At 44.9% G+C, this 23,303-nt stretch overlaps 1 protein-coding gene across 3 annotated transcripts in view; it reads right to left on the reverse strand.

Moving 5' to 3' along the window:
* Positions 1-1,694: 1,694 nt before the first annotated feature.
* The window catches only part of LOC147098553 (stromal cell-derived factor 1-like), a 38,596-nt gene continuing 16,987 nt past the window's right edge, over positions 1,695-23,303 (reverse strand). For 2 of the 3 annotated variants that reach the window (XM_085970390.1, XM_085970389.1), the window contains exons 3-4: positions 7,646-7,723; positions 1,695-4,179 (exon numbers count right to left, since the gene is read on the reverse strand). In XM_085970390.1, the coding sequence (XP_085826516.1) occupies positions 4,164-4,179; positions 7,646-7,723 (94 nt within the window). In that variant the 3' untranslated portion in view covers positions 1,695-4,163. Of the gene's footprint in view, positions 4,180-7,627; positions 7,724-23,303 lie in introns of all 3 variants that reach the window. The other variant, XM_085970391.1, reaches the window with a different exon arrangement.

Raw genomic sequence — 23,303 nt, forward strand, 5'->3', positions numbered from 1 at the left:
AACTGATGTAGAATGTCTCACCAGATGGAATTGGACTAGTGCACTTCCCTTTGTGACAGGAGCCAATAACCAGGTAAGAAAGAAAGAAGGAACTTGCTTCTTTTCATGTACCCCAGCCATCCCAAACCACTTTACAGCCAATGGATTGCATTTGAAGTGCAGTCGCTGTCTATTTTGGCAAATGCAGCAGCCAACTTGCACACAGCAAGATCCCGCCAATGGAAAATGAATGAAGGACCAGATGATTTTTTTAAAATTATTAATTCCTGGGATGTGGACATCGCTGGCAAGGCCAGCATTTATTGCCCATTCCTAATTGCCCTTGAGAAGGTGGTGGTGAGCCGCCTTCTTGAACTGCTGCAGTCCTAATTTTGGTAGTCTTGGGTGAGGGAAGAAGATTGTTCAGGACACAAGGAGAATCCCTTCCTCTTCTTCGAATAGTGCCATGGGATCTTTTATATTTTCTTGAGTTGGCAGACAGGGCTTCAGTTCAATATCACATCGTGACACCTGCAATTCAGCAATCCCTCAGTACGGCACTGAATTTAGTACATAGTATTTCTGGTGACAATAATTGTGGCTGTTTTGTATTCTAAGACACTCGTTTTTGAGCTATATTGGGAATGACACTGAACAAAACTGAACAATTTCAGACTTATTCCTGAACATACCAAACTTGAACCACTTACTATATGGATGTCCCTGTTCTGCATATATGCTTCGGGTCATTTCCATTTTGCATGTGCCTACGATGTTTCACCAAAAGGTTTCTCTACTTGTGGCTAAACTGGCAGCAACAGCCACACTGCATCCACTGCATGTCCCACTTTATGGTTTTAGTAGAGGTGGAAGAGTTGAAGACTATTTTAGAAGGTGCTGTGCAACAAGATTTTGTGTCAGAATTGATCTTCTGCTTCATACTTCAGGAATATCCAGACTTTGGGGGTGTAAACCCTCCCTTCCCCCAAAATTGTTCATTGTTTGAGGGTGAAAATTAGCACTGGTAATGTTATAATACGAATATGGAACAACCTCACGGTGAGCTGGATGAGTGCAGCTCCAACAACACTCAAGAAGCTCGACACCATCCAGGACTAAGCAGCCCGCTTGATTGGCGCCCCATCCACCACCTTAAACATTCACTCCCTCCACCACCAGCGCACCGTGGCTGCAGTGTGTACCATCTACAAGGTGCACTGCAGCAACTCGCCAAGGCTTCTTCGGCAGCACCTCCCAAACCCGCGACCTCTTCCACCTAGAAGGACAAGGGCAGCAGGCGCATGGGGAACACCACCACCTCCAAGTTCCCCTCCAAGTCACACACCATCCCGAGTTGGAAATATATCGCCGATCCTTCATCGTCGCTGGGTCAAAATCCTGGAACTCCCTCCCTAACAGCACTGTGGGAGTACCTTCACCACACGGACTGCAGCTGTTCAAGGCGGCGGCTCACCACCACCTTCTCGAGGGCAATTAGAGATGGGCAATAAATGCTGGCCTTGCCGGCGATGCCCACATCCCATAAATGAATAAAATAAAGGAGTTGTTCTCTCCACTGTTTTAATGCAGGCATTAACATATTTATTTAAATTAAACTAAAGCCGCTGCTAAAATAACAGAGAGAAGTTTGATAACAATGTATCTAACAGTAATTTCTACCCTACAGCCATCAACATACTCAAAATAGGCAAAAATTCAAATTCAAAATGCTTTTATTTTGTATAATAACGTAAATGTTTGCAAGAAAATTTTACAAGAATTCCCCGCACAGTTTGAACAGAAAGCTTTTGTGCGGTCATTGCATGTCTTTTCACATTTTAAAGGAGCTTCACAGCAGAGAATAACTGCATCAGCTTTTCTGTAAGCAACTTTCACAAATTCTCAACTTTCCTTTGCAACAGTCGTAGATTCGGGGCAGGAAATCAGACAGAGGCCGCGAACAAAGCAAGCTGAACTCCTGGGAGCAGGCACAAAGGCTTTGTAAATTTAGAAAGAATGACAAGGAACCGTACAAAAATGGCATTGTATTGTGTTACAATGAGCAATCCTGGCTCAAGAACGCTGTCAGACAGAAAGGCATCAGATTTCCCAATTACTAGTTATTACCGTACTTGTGAAATATTTGGAAAACAATGCCGAATATTCAAGGACAAAATCAATAGCTGATACAGATCATTAGGTTAGAGAGAGAAATCAGTTACCATTGTGTAGATTTATGTTAATAATGACTGACTTATAGAATACATTTGTTCCCTGGGGCCCTATAGATCAATTTCCAAAAGCAATTCAGTTTTTATTTAGACCACCCCGTTTGAAATTGTTCGATACCAATCTACCTTTATCCCCAGACATTGATACTATTTAATAAAATTGAATTTAGATTAATAATAGTTGTAGCATATATATTATTGTCAGTAATTTTCCATTATATGATTTTTAGTGTATATATTTTTTCTACTGTGTCCCAACTTTTTTAATGCTTTTCCTTGCATGATATTTCCCCCCCAATAAAACACTCTGCATTTGGTTTACTTTCCGCAAAAATGTTCTGCAAGCATTTTCCTCGGGACTTGCATTTTATATAAGCATCTTATCACAGCTCTGAGAGGCACTTAGAGGAATTTGCATACGAATGAAGTAACGTGAAATGCAGTCGACGCTATCTCAAACACAGCACCCATTTTGCGCACGGCAAGATCCTTTGAACGGTGGTGAGGTGCGTGGTTGATTAATCTGTTTCGGGGGCCAGGGTTTTCAGGAGAACACCCTGGCCTCCTTCGATTATTGTTATGGGATCTTTAACGGCTGTGTAAGTAGGCAGATGGAGCCCGGCATTAACAGCTCATCTCAGTACAACACTGGAGTGTCAGTCTCAGTTTATGTGCTCGCTCCCTGGTGTGGGACTTGACCCCATAATTTTCTGAGTCAGAGGTGAGACTGCTGACAACCGAGCCGAACGAACACTATTGAGAGGTACTTCTACGCACACAGACAACTTCCAATGTAAAAGTTTCAACTTGAAGGCAATATAGCTGGAATTTTATTTTTGTTACATGGTCTAAACCTTGCGGAAAAAGTATTTGTCTATGTTTTTGTCATTATCAACATATGTTTATATGTTGTGGGAAGCAGACCAAAACGCCAAGTGATTACCTTCTCAACCAGACATTTCTGACTGTTATTAATGTTTTGTGGACCCGCCATTGACTGCTATTATGTTTATTTTTCCTGCTGGTTTTCCTTGCCCTGTCCATTGGGATTGATGCATCATTTCCCCCTTGGCGCCAAGACCTCACTGTGGAATGACACATTCAGCATCCCATTTAAGGTGAATGCTTCACTGTAGAGGCATTTCGGTTGCCTACCCACTTCTGCCACACCGCTGTGCAATTTTTGAAAACCCCTGCAAGGTCTTTGATATTAATATAAACGCAGTATTCTGCAAATATCAACCAGCGAGCTTGCCACTTAGGTCCCTTGCCAATTTGTTTTGTAAAGTGCGGCCGTTGGCACTTAAATCCCTCCAGTCTCCTGCTGGGACCCTGGTGGGAGACCAGCAGATCCCCAGGGGAAACAGCCATTTCCACCGTTACCCTGGGGGGTTCTGCCAGACTCCCACCAGAGTCAAAGCCAGGAGATGGGCGGGGGGGGGATCCCCCAATAATCTCAGCCTGCTGTGCAACAACTGCATATCTGAGATTATATGCGGACGGCTGCATTCATTTTTGGTCATAAAATTGAGTTGTTTTATTCAAGCTGTTGGGGCAGCCAGATTCATGTAGGTTAATAGGTGAAGGCAGCAAGTTGCAGTGTCACATTGGCAGTTTAGGAATCTCATCAAAACCGCAGGATTGAACCACTGCCTTTAACTGGGATGCACGTGCTCATCTTTATGTGTTTTTTAAAAAAATATTCCAACCTAAGGTTAACATGACGTAGATGAAAGGCTAGTAATGATGGTTGTCACATTGGACCTGAAGGCATAAGTCACCATGTGTTGCTATAGACATTCAGCTTCTAAATGATATTGCTGGGGTTTGCTCTCAACAGCTGGTTACTAGGTAATATGCTGAGCATGATGCCAGTCTGCATAGAATACAAAAGGGTGTCACTTTTTTCTGATAGTCGCATCAGCACGCAGGGTCAACACATCTTTGTAGCCTTTACATCATGGATTTCCTGCAAAGTAATGGAGGCTCTTATTAAAAACTAGCTGGCGTATCAAGTTTGTATTTGTTTACAAAAGCAAAATACCGCGGATGCTGGAAATCTGAAATAAAAACAGAAAATGCTGGAAACCCTCAGCAGGTCAGGCAGCATCTGTGGAGAGAGAAACAGAGTTAACGTTTCAGGTCGATGACCCTTCGTCAGAACTGGAAAAAGCTGGAGATGGAACAGGTTTTCAAGCAAGTGTAGGGGCAGGGAAAGGGGGGAGGGGAGGAAAGAACAAAAGGGAAGGTCTGTGATAGGGTGGAAGGCAGGAGAGATTAGGAGACAAAATGGATGATGGTGCAAGGCCAAAGGAGATGGTAATGGGACAAGTTAAGAAACAAAAGATGGCTCTAGAGAAAGGGTAAATGGCGATGGCTGAATGATCGACAGCTGCCATGTGAGAGAGAGAAAAAAAATGGAGAAAAAAGATAGGGGCAGAGGTTATGGTCTGAAATTGTTGAACTCGAAGTTGAGTCCAGAAGGCTGTAAAGTGCCTTTTTGTTTAATTGCACTAGACAACCTCAAGCTATATTAACGTTATAGCTTTCTTGTTTTGATCATACGCTAACCCGGCTCTCTTCAGTTATGCAATTTAAATATTGGCACTGCGGATGTTTTAATGCGATACATTTATGTCGAAACTTGCCACATATACCGAGGCAATGGCCCGGATCTTCCACTTTGGCGGAATTGGGGTCCATCGCCAGCGTGGTGGGACATCCAGCTGCTGCAACGGTGAACTCCTGACCCCGGGGGCAGCTCCCTGACCATCTGCCAAGGAGTGGCTGTGGTAGGCCTTGGAGGGTTCCAGGCCGCTGGTGAAACTAAATCGGGTGCCACGGCCTGTGCTATTGAGTCGAATTTAAATCCCCCTCCGTTGCCATAACAACACTGGGCACCACCAAGGGACAGACAAGTGTTCAAGGAAAACGTCAGAAAATACATCAGATGATGTGCGGGTTAGGTTGATTGGCTATGATAAATTGACCCTTAGTGTTAGGGGAATTAAATACGAGGGGTTACGGGGATAGGGTGGGATATGTGTTGATGTAGGGGTTACGGGGATCGGGTGGGATATGTGTCGGTGCAGGCTCGATGGGCCGAAATGGCCTCTATCTGCACTGTGGGGTTTCTGTGATGACAAATTTCCACCATTTAAATATCATTTCAGTACGTCCGTCCATGTATGGGCAGCCTTTCCACCATCTACAGGGCACAAGTCAGGAGTGTGATGGAATACTCTCCACTTGCCTGGATGAACATAAGAACATAAGAAATAGGAGCAGGAGTAGGCCAATCGGCCCCTCGAGCCTGCTCCGCCATTCAATAAGATCATGGCTGATCTGATCCTAACCGCCAATCTACTATCACAGAACCATCTCCTGAATCTAACAGAATTAGACACACGAAATAGGAGCAGGATCAGGCTACACGGCCCCTGGGCCCGCTCCGCTACCCACAGGGCCATGACCGATCCGAACCTAGACTCATGTCCAAATTCCTGCCCGCTCCCCGTAACCCTTAATTCCCTTTACTTCTAGGAAACTGTCCATTTCTGTTTTAAATTTGTGCAGCTCCAACAACACTCAAGAAGCTCGACACCATCCAGGACAAAGCAGCCCGCTTGATTGGCACCCCATCCACCACCTTAAACATTCACTCCCTCCACCACCGGCGTACCGTGACTGCAGTCTGTACCATCTACAAGATGCACTGCAGCAACTCACCAAGGCTTCTTCGGCAGTACCTCCCAAACCTGCGACCTCTTCCGCCTAGAAGGACAAGGGCAGCAGGCGCATGGGAACACCACCACCTCCAAGTTCCTCTCCAAGTCACACACCATCCCCACTTAGAAGTATATCGCCGATCCTTCATCGTCGCTGGGTCAAAATCCTGGAACTCCCTCCCTAACAGCACTGTGGGAGTACCTTCACCACACGGACTGCAGCCGTTCAAGAAGGCGGCTCACCAGCACCTTCTCAAGGGCAATTAGGGATGGGCAACAAATGCTGGCCTTGCCAGCGACGCCCACATCCCATGAACGAATTTTTAAAAAATTTGCGGAATGTCACCGGTCACTTCTAGCAGGAAATCCAATGGCAAGTTCCGCTCAGATATCAGCGGGGGGGGGGGGGGGAGGCGGGAGGAAATCCAGACAAATAGCTTCCCATAGACCAATGTCTAAAGTCTCTATAAAATAAGGTAGTGTGATGCGGAACATTAACAAGCGTTACAAAATTAAAATGGACCTAGTCAGGGTTCAGTTATTTTCAGCCGCACAGTCACGTGTATATTTCCCTTGGCGCTGTTGTGTCCCATTATGTATTAATTTGAACTGGTACATTCATATTCCAAAACACTGCAAATTTGCATGCTTCCAATTCCCTTAGCATTCCTTAAAAATGCTGCTGCCCATTGCCTTAAAGTGTTTCTGACTGAAGATATTGGCCTCAATTTTAAGCAATGCAAAGCAGCAGGCCATAAATCATTAACTTTGTCAGATTCATGATGTCCTTTTTTCATGTGGAAATCTGTTACAAGAACATAGGAACATAGGAGCAGGAGGAGGCCATTTAGCCCCTTGAGCCTGTTCCGCCATTCAATGAGATCATGGCTGATCTGCGACCAAACTCCATATACCCAGCTTTGCCCCATATCCCTTAATACCTTTGGTTAACAAAAATCTATCAATCTCCCATTTAAAATTAACAATTGATCTAGCATCAATTGCCGTTTGCGGAAGAGAGTTCTAAACTTCTACCACCCTTTGTGTGTAGAAGTGTTTCCTAATTTCACTCCTGAAAGGTCTGGCTCTAATTTTTAGACTATGCCCCCTAGTCCTAGACTCCCCAACAAGCGGAAATAGTTTCCAGAATCATTTACAAACTGTACCCATAATACAAATAAGGACTGAAGTTCATATGCTCCATTAAGGACCCTGATCTAAAGGGCAAGTCTTGGACTGATTGTGGGATAATTGCCATCTACCAGTTAAAGCTGATCATTCAATTTATTTCTATATGGCTATGTTTTTTTTTTAAAAAGGGGGGGAATTTTGTCCCAATGATTCTGATCAGATGAAGATTGCAACCACAAACAGGTAGAGTCTCTTGTTTGTCGTATTTTCCCCATAGAAAACAAAAATCCCCAGCTAAAAAAGTCTTGCTGCAGAAGTGCTATTGTTTTACCGCCAACTGCTGTGACAGAAATTGTGTGACAGGAAGTAAGTGTGACAGGAAGTAAGTGTTACAAGAAGTAAGTGTTACACTTACAGGAAGTGTGCCATATACACACATCTTTAAATATATTATAAATAGATATTTCATTTGATAAAGTAATGGCTCAATATAAGTGCACTCAAACGCATTGTTAAAATGAGGGACACTGCAGTTGTAAATAATTTAAAGAAAATCACATGGTTTTGTGTCCTTACAGATGCCTATTTCTGAAACGAAGCCATCTTGTTTTAGGGTGAATGCAGACCTGGTCACCGCTGTTCTTCAAAGTGGCTCTGTCAAACAAAAGAACAAAGTGTACGAGTGAGCAAGTACATTTTCTATGCATTATAAATTTGACACTGAAGAAGGCACATCACTTGTTAAAGCTTGAATAAAGGAGACTATAAAGGTATGAGAGCGGAATTGAGTAAAGTGGATTGGGAAAATAGGTTAAAGGATAAGACGATACATGATCAGTGGTGTACATTTAAGGAGTTATTTTACAAATTCCAAAAAAAGTATATTCCACTGAGAAAAAAAGGGTGTAAAAGAAAAGACAGCCATCCGTGGCTAAGTAAAGAAATTAAGGATAGTATTCGACTAAAAACAAGGGCATATAAGGTAGCCAAATCTAGTGGGAGGATAGAGGATTGGGAAAACTTTAAAAGACAGCAAAAAATAACAAAAAGATTGATTAAGAAAGGGAAGATACATTATGAAAGTAAATTAGCAAAAAATATAAAGACAGATAGTAAGAGTTTTTATAGTTATATAAAAAGAAAAAGGGTGGCTAAAGTAAATGTTGGTCCCTTAGAGGATGAGACCGGGAAATTAATGGTGGGAAATATGGAGATGGCAAAAACACTGAATGAATATTTTGTATCAGTCTTTACAGTAGAGGACACCAAGAATATCCCAACACTTGACAAGCAGGGGGCTATAGGGGGGGAGGAGCTAAATACGATTAAAATCACTAAGGAAGTAGTGCTTGGTAAAATAATGGGACTCAAGGCGGATAAATCACCTGGACCTGATGGCTTACATCCCAGGGTTTTGAGGGAAGTGGCGGTAGGGATTGTGGATGCATTGGTAATAATCTTCCAAAACTCCCTGGACTCAGCAAAGGTCCCGGCAGACTGGAAAACTGCTAATGTAACACCCTTATTTAAAAAGGGCAGTAGACAGAAGGCTGGAAACTATAGACCGGTTAGCCTAACATCTGTGGTAGGTAAAATTTTGGAGTCCATTATTAAGGAGACAGTAACAGGACATTTGGATAATCATAATTTAATAAGACAAAGTCAGCATGGTTTTATGAAGGGGAAGTCATGTTTGACAAATTTGCTGGAGTTCTTTGAGGAAGTAACATATAGGGTGGATAAAGGGGAACCAGTGGACGTAGTGTATTTAGACTTCCAAAAGGCATTTGACAAGGTGCCACACAAAAGATTATTGCTTAAGATAAAAAATCACGGGATTGGGGGTAATATTCTGGCATGGATAGAGGATTGGCTATCTAACAGAAGGCAGAGAGTTGGGATAAATGGTTCATATTCAGACTGGCAATCAGTAACCAGTGGTGTTCCGCAGGGGTCAGTGCTGGGTCCCCAACTCTTTACAATCTATATTAACGATTTGGAGGAGGGGACCGAGTGTAACACATCAAAGTTTGCAGATGATACTAAGATGGGAGGGAAAGTAGTGAGTGAGGAGGACATAAAAAACCTGCAAGGGGACATAGACAGGCTAAGTAAGTGGGCAGAGATTTGGCAGATGGAATACAATACTGGAAAGTGTGAGGTTATGCACTTTGGCAGGAAAAATCGTAGAGCAAGTTATTATCTTAATGGCAAGAAACTTGAAAGTACTGAAGTACAAAGGGATCTGGGGGTCCTGGTGCACGAAACTCAAAAGGTTAGTATGCAGGTGCAGCAAGTGATTAAGAAGGCCAATGGAATGTTGGCTTTCATTGCTAGGGGGATAGAATATAAAAATAGGGAGGTATTGCTTCAGTTGTACAAGGTATTGGTGAGACCGCACCTGGAATACTGCATACAGTTTTGGTGTCCATACTTAAGAAAGGACATACTTGCTCTCGAGTCAGTACAAAGAAGGTTCACTCGATTAATCCCGGGGATGAGGGGATGGACATATGAGGAGAGGTTGAGTAGATTGGGACTCTACTCATTGGAGTTCAGAAGAATGAGAGGCGATCTTATTGAAACATATAAGATTATGAAGGGGTTGGATCGGGTGGATGCAGGGAGGATGTTCCAGATGATGGGTGAAACTAGAACTAGGGGGCATAGTCTTAGAATAAGGGGCTGCTCTTTCAAAACTGAGATGAGGAGGAACTACTTCACTCAGAGGGTGGTAGGTCCATGGAATATGCTGCCCCAAAAAGCTGTCGAAGCTACATCATTACATAAATTTAAAACAGAAATAGACAGTTTCCTAGTAGAAAAGGGAATTAAGGGTTACGGGGAGCGGGCAGGAATTTGGACATGAGTCTAGGTTCGGATAGGTCATGGCCCTGTGGGTAGCGGAGCGGGCCCAGGGGCCGTGTAGCCTGATCCTGCTCCTGTTTTCGTGTGTCTAATGCTGTTAGATTCAGGAGATAGTCCTGTCATAGTGGATTGGCGGTTAGGATCAGATCAGCCATGATCTTATTGAATGGCGGAGCAGGCTCGAGGGGCCAATTGGCCTACTCCTGCTCCTATTTCTTATGTTCTTATGTTCTTATTAAATCTACTACATGGCATGTTACTGAGCCGTACAGAACAGGGAGCACGGGTACCTGCACACCCTCAGAACGTGCGGGAGGAAATCTGCCTTTCACTCCTTGCAGCTCTGCCAACACTACTAGAGGGAGTCCCAAAGTAGCACCCAAGGGGGAAATCTCAAAGTAGGACTGGTGGAGCTGAGGGGAACTCCCTGCTTCCCGCAGCTTTGTTTTGCTTCGGCACTCGGAGATTTCCCAGTTTGATGGTATGATAAGGAAATCAATGTTTTTGGCCAGGAATGAAAAATGCCACGCTTCATTTTGTAACTTTTACTGCATGACAAACATTGTTGAAAGGATTGCAGACGGTTCTAATTTCACCAACATCTTGGATTACTCCAAGTGTCAGCACCAATGCCACGTCCATCTAAGCTCCGACTATAATCAACCTGTGCCTCACCCTCCCTATGGGAAGACATATATATGAACATACAAGAGTGAACAGGTAAAGACTATCGTGGCTGTCCTATACTGTCATCTACTTCTACACACCATATATCTTTTCAGCAGCATTTCCTGTTAACGTTTTGATTTCTGGGTTTATAATCATTTGCTATTATAATTAATTAAGCCGATCGGTAAGTGATTCTTTTCATGACTTTTCGTTAAAAAGTAGTCTTTTGCTTTTGATCCCAACATTGATTTTCCTCCTGTATGTGTTTTGAGAATGAATAACAACAACAAGGATAATAGAATCATAGAAATCTACTGGACAGAAGGAGGCCATTCGGCCCATCGAGTCTGTGCCGGCAAGGATGTTGAATTTCATGGCAATGTTCAAAAGTCAAGATTTAGAAATGCTTTAAGTGTCAGCTGTGGCTCAGTGGGTAACACTCTCGCCTCGGAGTCAGAAGGCTGTGGGTTCAAGTCCCACTCCAGAGACTTGAGCACAAAAATCTAGGCCGACACTCCAGTGCAGTGCTTAGGGAGTGCAGCACTGTCGGAAGTGCTGTCTTTCAGATGAAATGTTAAACCGAGGGCCTTTCTCAGGTGGATGTAAAAGATCCCATGATACTATTTCAAAGAAGAGCAGGGGAATTATCCCCGGTGTCCTGGCCAATATTTATCCCTCAATCAACATCACAAAAAACAGATTATCTGGTCATTATCACGTTGCTGTTTGTGGGAGCTTGCTGTGCGCAAATTGGCTGCCGCGTTTCCAACATTCTGAAAGTGACTACACTCCGAAAGTACTTCATTGGCTGTGAAGCGCTTTGGGACGTCCGGTGGTCGTGAAAGGCGCTATATAAATGCAAGTCTTTCTTTTCTTTTGATTAGGAGGGTGTTGCAGGGGTTTGATGTTGACCACCTAGCCCTGGGACTTGAGTTCAAATCCAGCCTAACGAATGTGAAATGAGTTGGAGCAATCTCGATCCAGTTTTCAGTAGAAATGGCCTTACAGAACACAACCATCCCTAATCTGCCACTCATTGCCAATTTTGCGCAGCGAGAGTTGGCACGTTCTTGGGGCAGAGTAGAGGAAGCTGACTGTGTCATACCTTACCTGGGAGTGCTTGATTCTAAAACTGGGTGACTGAAACAGGAAACCCAGCAGTACCATCTCTCAAAAAGAAAATGCTGCATGTGCTACTGAGTACTTCCTGCATTTTCTGATCTTACTACAGGAAACTTTCTTTTATCCGGCACGGACGGGACCGACGTGGTGCCGGTTCATCAAAAATTCCGGATAACCGAGAGCTATAGTAAAAGATACGGAGCTCAGAGCTCCGTATAAAGCAACAAACCCTAACAGCTTCAGAACAATCGGCACAAGTTGCAAGCGTCTCTGTAGCTTAGCAACAGCTGCAGCTACACCCTTGCACAGCAATAAATGGAGTAAAAAAAGTAACATAAGTTACCTGAACCTACTCCTGAATTTTGCTGGTTAACCGACATTTCCGGTTATTTAGGAGCCGGATAAAAGAAAGTTTCCTGTACCATCTCTCACTTTGGTGAGCAAACTTAGACAGTCTACTTTTAAAAAAAATACATGGAAAAGAACAATGTTTGTTCGCCGAAAGAAAATATTTTATATAGCGCCTTTCATGACCTCATGATGCCCCAAAGTGCTTCACAGCCAATGAGATACTTTTTTTGAATTGTAGTCACTGCTGTGATGAAGGGAAACATGGAAGCAGGCGGGAATGTGGAGTAATCTGATCAGCCACGATCTTATTGAATGGCGGAGCAGGCTCGAGGGGCTGAATGGCCTACTCCTGCTCCTATTTCCTAATTCGTATGTAAGCCAATTTGCAGTCTTAGGCCCAAAACTGCCTAAGTCGCAGGGATCGTTCCCTGTACCCAGTTTCTAGGCTGTAGTCTTGTGATAATGCAAAGGGGCTGAAATTGCGGTCTCCGTGACGGCATACTCTCAAAGTACGCCATCGGAATCCGCTTGAAAGGCCCCGGAAGTTCCGGATATCCGCATGCGCTTGCGCGAACGCAAAATCCAAACTTGCGGTCTGTCAAGGGTACACCTTGACAGATCATCGGAACCGCATGGAAACTCAGTATTGCTGGCGCAGAGTTGGGCTATTTGCCCAACAACTGCCCAACAATTGCCCACGCAACTCTTATGGCTGGTAAAAGCAGGCCTAGGGCCTGCTTTCATTAGCATAAGGGTTTATATAAGGCTTAAATAAATCCAAAATAATGCACGTACACTTTAAATGAATTTATGCAAATATTGGCCTGGATTAAGGTGGTTAAAATTATTTATCAAAAAATTACATTTTTATTGAGGTTGGTGCAATTAGGAATAAAATTGCAATTCAGTACATTTACAATTATTAGAATTCTGTAAATTCTATTTGGGGATTCCATTGCACGTCATTAAGGGATTTCCTTCGTAAATGATTGCAGTGGCATCCTTCTTTGCTATTGGAGGACCGGGCCCACGTGATCCCAGGGATGCTTCCGAACCGCCGTGGGCCGTTATGCGGGCATACGCCTGGAGGCCCAGGACCTGAACTCTCCGCAGCCTGGGCGCATGGAGATGGGCTCGGATTTGTTTCACGAGTCGGAGGCGCGCTCTGGAGGTACGCCTCTGACCGCAAATTCTAGCCCGAAAGTGTTTTTTTTATACATGGAAACAATTTGATTTATCCGATAATCTGAATTGCGCAGCACCAACAGTACAGCAAAGTAGGGCTTTAGTGTGAAAACAAAACAAATGATCAGATAATTTCAAATAAGTGATTAAGAGTGGACTTCAGTATCGCTTTAGGTGTGTTTTTTTCCATGAACCATTTATACCAACAGTTGCCCATGCAACTCTTATGGCTGGTAAAAGCAGGCGTAGGGCCTGCTTTCATCAGCGTAAGTGTTTATATAAGAAACATAGAAACATAGAAGATAGGAGCAGGAGTAGGCCATTCGGCCCCTCGAGCCTGCTCCGCCATTCAATGAGATCATGGCTGATCATCCAAACTCAGTACCCTGTCCCTGCCTTCTCTCCATATCCCTTGATCCCTTTAGCCTTAAGAAATATATCTAACTCCTTCTTGAATATATTTAACGAATTGGCCTCAACTGCCTTCTGTGATAGAGAATTCCACAGGTTCACCGCTCTCTGGGTGAAGAAATTCCTCCTCATCTCTGTCCTAAATGGCTTATCTTTAGATGTGACCCCTGGTTCTGGACTCCCCCGCCATCGGGAACATCCTTCCTGCATCTAGTCTGTCTAGTCCTGTTAGAATTTTATAAGTTTCAATGAGATCCCCTCTCATTCTTCTAAACTCCAGCAGGTATAAGCCCAATCGACCCAATCTCTCCTCATACGTCATTCCTGCCACCCCAGGTATCAGGCTTAAATAAAACATTTATTGTACTCAGATTTTAATATTTTGCTTCTCTATCCAAATTTTTAAAATTAGATTAAGAACTCTTCGTTCTAACACAAAAGTAAAATCAAGTATGTATTTCCAAATTTATATCTATATACTGGTAGTTTTGTCTCTTAATAGTTACACCGGAGGAATTTAATGCACATGAATAAAAATTAATCACTTATTCCATAAATTAGTTTTGAGAATCATCTTTGTCACTGATTTTAATGCTTATTCTTGACTGTACAGAATCTTATGGCCGCGCAATGGAATTAACTGAATTATAAACACATACCTAGCAATCCCTAATTGACCATAAACAGAAGTGAAGAGACTTTCCAATTTGGCATTCTTCCACAGCACTAAATAAGCAAGAAAATTCACACCCCCATCATCAACCCAAATAAACAATCTGCTCAGACATCTAGCTAAACAAAGGTGTTCCCAGTGCCAACCAGTTGGGAGGTAGGATAGGGTAAGTATTTCCAGATGTCATGTTCACTGCTGATGTTAATGCTTATCCTGCACTCAAGGGATTCTAGAATAGCAGCAAAGTCCTTACAGAACGAAAGTAAAAGTTGAACACATGCCCATGGCTGTTGCCTGAAACATGCAAGTGTTAATATATAGTGAATTGGCTGAAGACTGACCATCCTCACTGCAGCTCCTTGCACCTCAGCTCCTCAATGTTAGCCCTCCAGTTATTGGCACGAGATGTTAGCTGTCATTCTGCCTATGAGATCATCATCCTCTGGAACCGCTCATCACACAAGAGGGAGCCCTTTCCTGATTCATAAGCTAACATAATGTAAGATTTTGTTTTCAATTTCCCATATGAAGTAATAGGAGCTTTTTCACTTTGTCGCAGAGATGCTGACAGAATTCTTGAGTACAGTATATTTAAAATAAGCCCAGAGGGGAATGATACAGAATTAGTGTGGTTGTGGGTCAGGGTGCATAACAGTGACTACACTTTAAAGAGTAATTCACTGGAGGTGGAAACACTTTGGCCCAGAATTTGTTAAAAAAAAATAATGCCGTCTGAACATCGCACACCATTATGAATGCGCAATTTGACCAGCCACTTGTGGCAAGGTGGATTGCGAATCACAAGTCGCTGGCCGATTTGCGCCGCTCCGCCGTTAGCTTTGCCAAAATGGCATCTCGCGCTTAACCACCCCCCCCCGTGACATTCATGAAGCTGCTGCATTTGCACGTTAATTGCCCGTTAAACTCATCATAGAAAGTTAAGTCTAGTAATTAACAGCGTAAGTACCCTATTAACAACATGATAATTGTTAATGACTGCCAATCAACCTCTCTGGCCCAGACAGAGAAGAACAGTTGAAAGTTTGGAGCCTTGTTCCTTCAGGTAGTGAATTGTTGTTGGAGAATTTTTAAATGTCTATTGTTTTTTAATTTAAAAATTCTAACTTTTCCTTTCTGTCTCTTTTTTGCTCTCTCTCGTAATCGATTCTTCTTTCTCCCTCTTTATTTCTCTTTCTGTACCTGATTTAACATTGAATTCACCCACTCTAATTCATCCACCTTCTCAGTCCTTTCTCTGTTTATTTCTCAATCCTTCAATCTCAGTAGTTAACGTGATAGACCGTTGGTCCTGTCGTTCACCAAGGTTTCAGGTGCCCCATTGCCCTCAGCCCACCATTATCAGCTCACACTTCCAGCAACTTTGTGGGCAAAACATCTCTGAGCTGAAGGGTGCAGGAACAAGTCTAACTAACAAGGCATGTCGTGAGATGCTCTAGTCCAGCACATTCTGGGTCAAACATCCCAGGAGGTGATGAGGTGCAAGTTCTTTCTTTCTAACACATTTTAGGATGGGTGCCACAAACAGACATTACTATTTTCTACCAGCTTTGCTCACCTATCTACTTCTTCAGCAAAATCAATGCGCTGGGGAATACATACACCAAAATAAACAGACATGTCGTGCCAGCAATATCAACCTGTACATGGGCCAATTTTCTAGGAGAGACCTATTATTCATTCATTCAGAACCCAACTATGCGGAAAGCTTGACAGTGGTGGGTCTAACGGCTGGCCAGTTGGCAAGTATCTGGCCCGTAGCATATCTGTGTTATGATATCTTGTATGCATGCTTAATCTCCATGTCTATGCCTTAGGGTTACCAAGGCAATGGTCTGATGCTTCAGTTTATAGCTCCGTTGCCAAATCTACAAATCCAAACACAAAAGTAACATAATCGCCAGACCTTATGTTTAACTATCAGTTGAATGTTTGATATTTAAAAGATGTTTGGCTGGATATCATTGGGGATAATTCATATTGTAGGCTCAGGAATGTCTACCATTTGTTATTTGTTCCATCCTGCAAAATATGGTAAACTTCTTTAGCATCCTGGCACCAAGGTCAAAGGGTATTATTGGTATAAAAGAAGTGCCAAGCAGCTAGACCAAGTTCTTGCAGCTGCCAATGCTCTTATGTTGGTACAGTAACATAGTAACATAGTGGTTATGCTGCTGGTCTAGTAATCCAGAGGCCTAGACTGATGATCTGAAGACATAAAGTTCAAATCCCACCACGGCAGCTGGGGAATTTATATTCAATCAATTAAATAAATCTGGAATTTAAAAAAATGGGAACCATGAAACTACCGGATTGTCATAAAAACCCATCTGGTTCACTAATGTCTGGCCTATATGTGACTCCAGACCCACTGAAAATGTGGCTGCCTCTTAACTGCCCTCTGAAATGGCCGAGCAAGCCATTTATTCAAGAAGACGGCTCACCACCACCTTCTCAAGAGCAAATAGGGACGGGCAATAAATGCCGACCTTGCCGGCGACGCCCACCGCCCGTGAATGAATAAAAAAAACATAAACAAGTTACATTGCCATAAGGATTAATGCTGGGCACTTGCACATAGTTAAGTGTTAAGTCGATAGCAAAATACTGCGGATGTTGGAAATCCGAAACAACAACAGAAAATGCTGGAAAAACTCAGCAGGCCAGGCAGCATCGGTGGAGAGAGAAACGGAGTTAACGTTTCAGGTCGATGACCTTTCGTCAGAACTGGAAAAAAGCAGGAAAGGGAAAGCAAGTTTGGGGGCTGGGAAAAGGGGGAGGGGATGAAAGAACAAAAGGGAAGGTCAGTGATAGGATAGAAAGCAGGAGAGATTAAGAGACATTAAGAGATATTCAAGGCAAGGGGAGATGGTAATGGGACAGGTTAAGGAACAAAGGATGGCTTTCATTCTGCCAGCGCAATTTACACCTCATCTAGAGCCATTCTTTGTTCCTGATTTTAATTGTTGACTGATTTTAATTCCCCCTGCTAGGCGTAAAGGGGGCGGGAGCAGCCTGAATATGGCATCAAGTCACTTCCTGCCCCAGTTGCACTGGTGCTGCGACCGTCACTATGTTGGGGGGTTGGGTCCTGTGAAGGACGGCCACTTGCAATATGCAAGTGGGGATTCTATGACATACATACGACCCCAATTGAGTCCAGGCCTCATCTGGTTAAATCCCAGCAGTAACCTGTACACACTTGAGGGTCTTGGCAATCCGTGCCTCAGCTCACCTACAGGAGAGACTTCATAGGGGGCAAATGGAGAATCTATCTGTGTGGCTCAGTTTGGAGACTTAGGGGGCAATTTCCCCAACCTCAGCGGGTCCATGGCAGGCGACGTCGGTGGCGGGTCCTGACCCCGCTGCTAGCTCCAGCCCACTGTGTAGAATGATTTTACATTGATTGGGCTTGTTAAGCCCGCCCAGCAGGTTTGCTGGCCAATTGAAGGAAGCAGGTCTGATGACGTCATTTGTGTAATGTATATACCTTTAAGGGGGGAACTACTTTTTACAGCTCATGTATACTGCAGTACTGGCAGTAACCACACCTGTATATAGCACTGAGTAGTAATCTGTACAGCTCAGTTCCAGAGTGAGCCACGTTGAGTAAACACCTGTTGTACCGTTCCCCTGCAGTCTGGTGTCTTATTACTCTCGGACACAACATTGGCGACGAGACAAATTCGATCCTACCTGCAACTCTGCATCACCTCCCAGGGATTCATTCCTGGAGACCAGTAGATTGGAGGTCAAGGCCAGAGACACGGGCGTCGACCACGGACAACCGCCCAGTCATCCAGCAGAGACTCGAGAATTGCAGGGGAGGCTGTTGAGAGCCAGGCTTGGCTTTCCAGTCGCGGTGGTCCAGCGAAACGGGCTGGCAACAGGTAATGCGCAGACCCTTCCCGGACAGCGGCGGGCTAGAGCCCGACCGAGCGGCACAGCAAAGGGCCGAGCAGCGTCGACGGGGGAGAGAGAGAGAGGACAGAGCGCACAGGGCGCAGATGGTGTTCAGGGGCTGAGCAGCGTCGAGGAGAGGGAGAGAGACGCGCAGAAACCCGCGAGGCACCGCCATTGCCACAAGGACCGCTGAGAGCGGCGTTGGCAGCAGCGCAGGAGAAGCGCGCGAAACCTACAGGGCGCCGCCATTGCCACGAGGACTGCCGAGAGCGGCGTTGGCAGCAGCGGGGGAGGAAGGAAAGCGCAGGAGATGCCATTTTAAGCCATTGTAAACCACACCCAAAATGCCGAAGAGTGGCAGTATCACCGCATTTGACAATGAAGTCGAAGATTGGACTACATATGTCGAACAAATAGAGGTATACTGCAAGGCAAATGAGGTGTCAGATGACAAGAAAGCGCTGGTATTGTTAAATTTAATGGGTGCAAAGACTTATTTCGAAATCTAGTAACCCCAGCGAAGCCAGTGGCAAAGAGTTTTGGAGACATAGTGACGATACTACAGGAACATTTAAACCCCACACTGCTGCTGATAGCAGAAAGATTCAAGTTTCACAAACGGAACCAGCATAAGGATGAAAGCAATGCTGAATATTTAACAGAACTGCGCAAACTATCGAAACACTGCCAGTTTGGAACGGGACTGGCAGAGACCTTAAGGGACAAGTTTGTGTGTGGGCTTCAAAGTGAAGGAACCCAGAAATGGCTTTTATCTGAAAAGGACCTTACGCTGGACAAGGCTTTCAGCATTGCGGTATCATATGAAGCAGCAGCACGGGGCGCTGCAGAGATACAACAGAGACCGCAAGAATATGGCACAAACGAAATGTCATACAGAACAGAGAAGTGCTATCACTGCGGCAGAGCAACACATGACCACAATGATTGCTGGTTCAAAGATAAAGTGTGCAGACAGTGTGGAAAAGTAGGACACATAGCACGAGTCTGCAGGTCGGGAAAGAAAACCAGCAATAAGAAATCTCCAAAAGAAAAGTACAAGAAGGTACATAAGGTGACGGAGAATAGTTCAGACGAACAAAAGAGTGATACCGACTCCGAAAACAGGGAGCTGTGTTGTCTGAAACTACATAATGTGATCAAAACGGAGGATCACAGAACCATTTGGGTCACTCTCAAGATAGCAGGAGTCCAGGTAAAAATGGAATTGGACACAGGATCAGCCCTAACAGTCATAAACCGACGGGACTACGAGCGGCTATTCTCACACATACCCTTGAGACACAAAAATTATTTTGAAGACGTACACGGGGCAAAAAGTCTACCCCAAAGGAAAAATAAGGGTGACCGTTATATATAACAGTAAGGAAACACCAAAACTAGACCTGTATATATTGCAAGATGGAGGACCACCATTACTGGGACGTGAATGGATCCGGAAAATACAGCTGGATTGGCATTCCATACAAGCACTGACTGTGGCTGCCAAAAAGGATGATGACGTCGCACCTGGGCGACTGTCAAAGATCCTATCCGACGCGCAAGAAGTGTTCCAGCAAGGACTCGGAACACTAAAAGGCATGACAGCAACAATTAAAATCGAAGAAAACGCAAGCCCAAAATTTTTTAAGGCGAGACCGGTACCTTATGCGATCCGCCCAGCCGTCGAAGCAGAGCTGGAGAGTTTGGAACATTCAGGAGTACTGTCCAAGGTAGACTGGAGCGAGTGGGCTACACCCATCGTCCCCGTGATGAAAAAGCCGTTGAGCAGCACGCCTGGGGAACCAAGGAAGGTTCGCATCTGTGGGGACTTTAAGGTAACAGTGAACCCAGTCCTTCACACTGTACAATATCCACTTCCGCGGATTAAAGATATTTTCACCTCGCTATCTGGAGGGAAACGCTTCACTAAGATTGATCTGGCCCAGGCGTATCTGCAAATGGAGGTAGAAGATGCATCAAAAAAATACCTCACAATCAACACCCATAAAGGTCTCTACCAATACAACCGGCTGGTATTCAGGGTAGCATCAGCTCCGGCTATTTGGCAAAGGGCAATGGAACAAGTCCTGCAAGGGATCCCAGTGTTATTTGGACAACATCCTGGTCACGGGCGAAAATGACAGTGATCACCTCGCCAACCTGGAGCAGGTGCTCACTAGATTGAAGGAATATGGGCTCTGAGCTAACCGCCCCAAATGCGAGTTTTTTAAAAAACAGATCTCGTATTGTGGCCACGTTATCGATAAAGAGGGGTTACATAAGTCCCCAGAAAAGATTGAGGCAGTAGTCAAGGCTCCAGCACCAGAAAATGTGTCACAACTGAGGTCGTTCCTCGGGCTGGTAAACTACTACCATAAGTTCTTGCCAAATTTGTCTACAATACTACACCCACTGAACACCCTACTGCAAACTGGGGTGCCATGGAAGTGGAGTGACGAATGTAGACGAGCTTTCCAGAAGAGCAAAACACTAATCTCATCGAAAGAGGTATTGGCCCATTACAACCCAGCATTACCAATTCGGTTGGCGTGTGATGCGTCACCCTACGGCATTGGAGCGGTGCTGTCGCACAAATTCTCGGACGGCTCAGAGAGGCCAATAGCCTTTGCGTCACGATCACTAACCTCAGCCGAGCGTAACTATGCCCAGATTGACAGCCTAGTGTGGGGAGTGAAAAAGTTCAATCACTATCTGCACGGGCAGAATTTCACCTTGCTGACTGACCACCAGCCTCTTGTCTCCATTTTTAATCCGAAGAAGGGCGTTCCGGTGATGACTGCACAACGACTACAAAGATGGTCACTCTTTCTAGGGGCGCCCCACTATGAGATTGAATATAAGGGCACGAAACAGCATGGAAATGCTGATGGACTATCACGCCTGCCACTGCCTACTGCGGAGGAAGCACCAGCAGTGGATCCTGTCGAAATATTTCATTCGACTATAGTTGAATACCTACCGGTAACTAACGCTCGTATAGAACAGGAGACCCGAAATGACCCGACACTGTCTCAGGTAGATGATTTGACAGTGAAGGGATGGCCAGCACATGGCGACTCACTGTTGCCAGCATTCTCGACAAGAAGAGAACAGCTGTCAGTGTGCCGGGGGACCTTGATGTGTGGATCCCGAGTGGTAATTCCACCTATGTTAAGGGATAGAGTGCTCAATGAGCTTCATGAGGGTCATCTGGGAGGGGTAAAAATGAAAAGCCTTGCCAGGGCTTATGTGTGGTGGCCGGGAATCGATAAACAAATCGAGGACCTGACCAAAAGCTGCTCAGGATCCCAGAAAGTCCAAAATGCACCACCACAGGCCCCTCTACACCCATGGGAGTGGCCCTCATCTCCATGGCAACGGGTGCATATTGATTTTGCTGGTCCATTCATGGACTCAATGTTTTTAATAGCCGTGGATGCGCACTCGAAATGGCCTGAGGTCATCAAAATGTCCTCCACCACCACGGAGAAAACGATTGCAGTCCTACGGACCATTTTTGCCAGGAATGGCTTGCCAGAACAGATTTGCTCCGATAACGGACCACAGTTTGTGTCCGAAGAGTTCCGGAGGTTTATGAAGAAGAATGAGGTAAGGCATTACACATCCGCCCCGTATCATCCAGCCACAAATGGATTGGCTGAGAGGTTCGTACAAACCTTTAAGAAGGCAATAAAGGCTATGTACAATGACAACATTCCGCTGCAGCATAAGGTGGACAATTTCCTGTTCGCCTACCGGAATGCGACACATGCAGTCACCAACCAGGCCCCGGCCATGATGTTCTTTAACCGAAGGTTAAGATCGCGCCTGGATTTGCTCAGACCAAACGTATGAAGAGATGTTGAGAGTAAGCAATTCCAGCACATCCATGAGAAGCAAACAAGGAGCTTCAATGTAGGGCAACCAGTCTTGGCCCGCGACTACCGAACAGAAATATGGCAGCCAGCAACGATATGCACACAGCAGGGCCCACTAATGTACACAGTGGACGTTGGGGAGAACATCGTGAGACGCCATGCTGACCAGATCCTAGAGTCACAGGAACAAGTCAACTCCATGTCTCGCCCATACGTACCTGGTGAGGAACCCGACGTACAGGTCGCATCTACCCCAGAAACAGTAGCATCGGAAGCTGATGACCCAACCGACAACAGGGTGCCAGAATCGCCTCTGCACCAAGAGCGAGACACTCGGGAAAGGCGCTATCCAGAAAGGATCAGGAAGCCTCCCCAAAGACTGAATATATAAATGGACTATTTTCAGCTAACGTTGTATGTTAAAAGTGTTAATTGTAATTAGTTTGATATTTAATTGTTAAATGAGTGTTATGGTACTGTTAATCTAAAAAGGGAGGAATTGTAATGTGTGTACCTTTAAGGGGGGAACTACTTTTTACAGCTCATGTATACTGCAGTACCGGCAGTAACCACACCTGTACATAGCACTGAGTAGTAATCTGTACAGCTCAGTTCCAGAGTGAGCCACGTTGAGTAAACACCTGTTGTACCGTTCCCCTGCAGTCTGGTGTCTTATTACTCTCGGACACAACAATTTGATGATGTGTCATCAGCTGGTTTCCTTAAAGGGACCATGCCCAAATTGATTTTGACAGTTCTGCTGTCAATGGTCTACAGTATTGAGATGCTGCAAATACTGACAAGCACTGCACAGAGGTGCACGGCTGTACCCAGGCTCACGTATGACTCCCTCCATATGCTTATGGAGGGAGTCACCGCACGCAGGGCGGTTGTCTTCACTTCCAATGGGCGGAAGAGACCTCCCCAGGAGACCAACGCAGCCTGGTTGCACATTGCACAGGAAGACACAAGCAGGGATGTAGTCAGGGCGACCCGGGTGCAGTGGCGCAAACTTTTCAATGATCTCAGTAGATCACGAAACGTTACTGCAAAGCCACATTCAAACTCACCCTGCTGTGCCACTCATCACATCCCCATCATTCTGCCTTCCCTACTCCACTCCTGCACATCCTTACCCACACCAACTTACCTTGCA

The sequence above is a fragment of the Somniosus microcephalus genome, chromosome 29 (assembly GCF_052327205.1).
Source record: "Somniosus microcephalus isolate GS21.2 chromosome 29, FLI_Smic_1.0, whole genome shotgun sequence".
Lineage (NCBI taxonomy): Eukaryota > Metazoa > Chordata > Chondrichthyes > Squaliformes > Somniosidae > Somniosus > Somniosus microcephalus.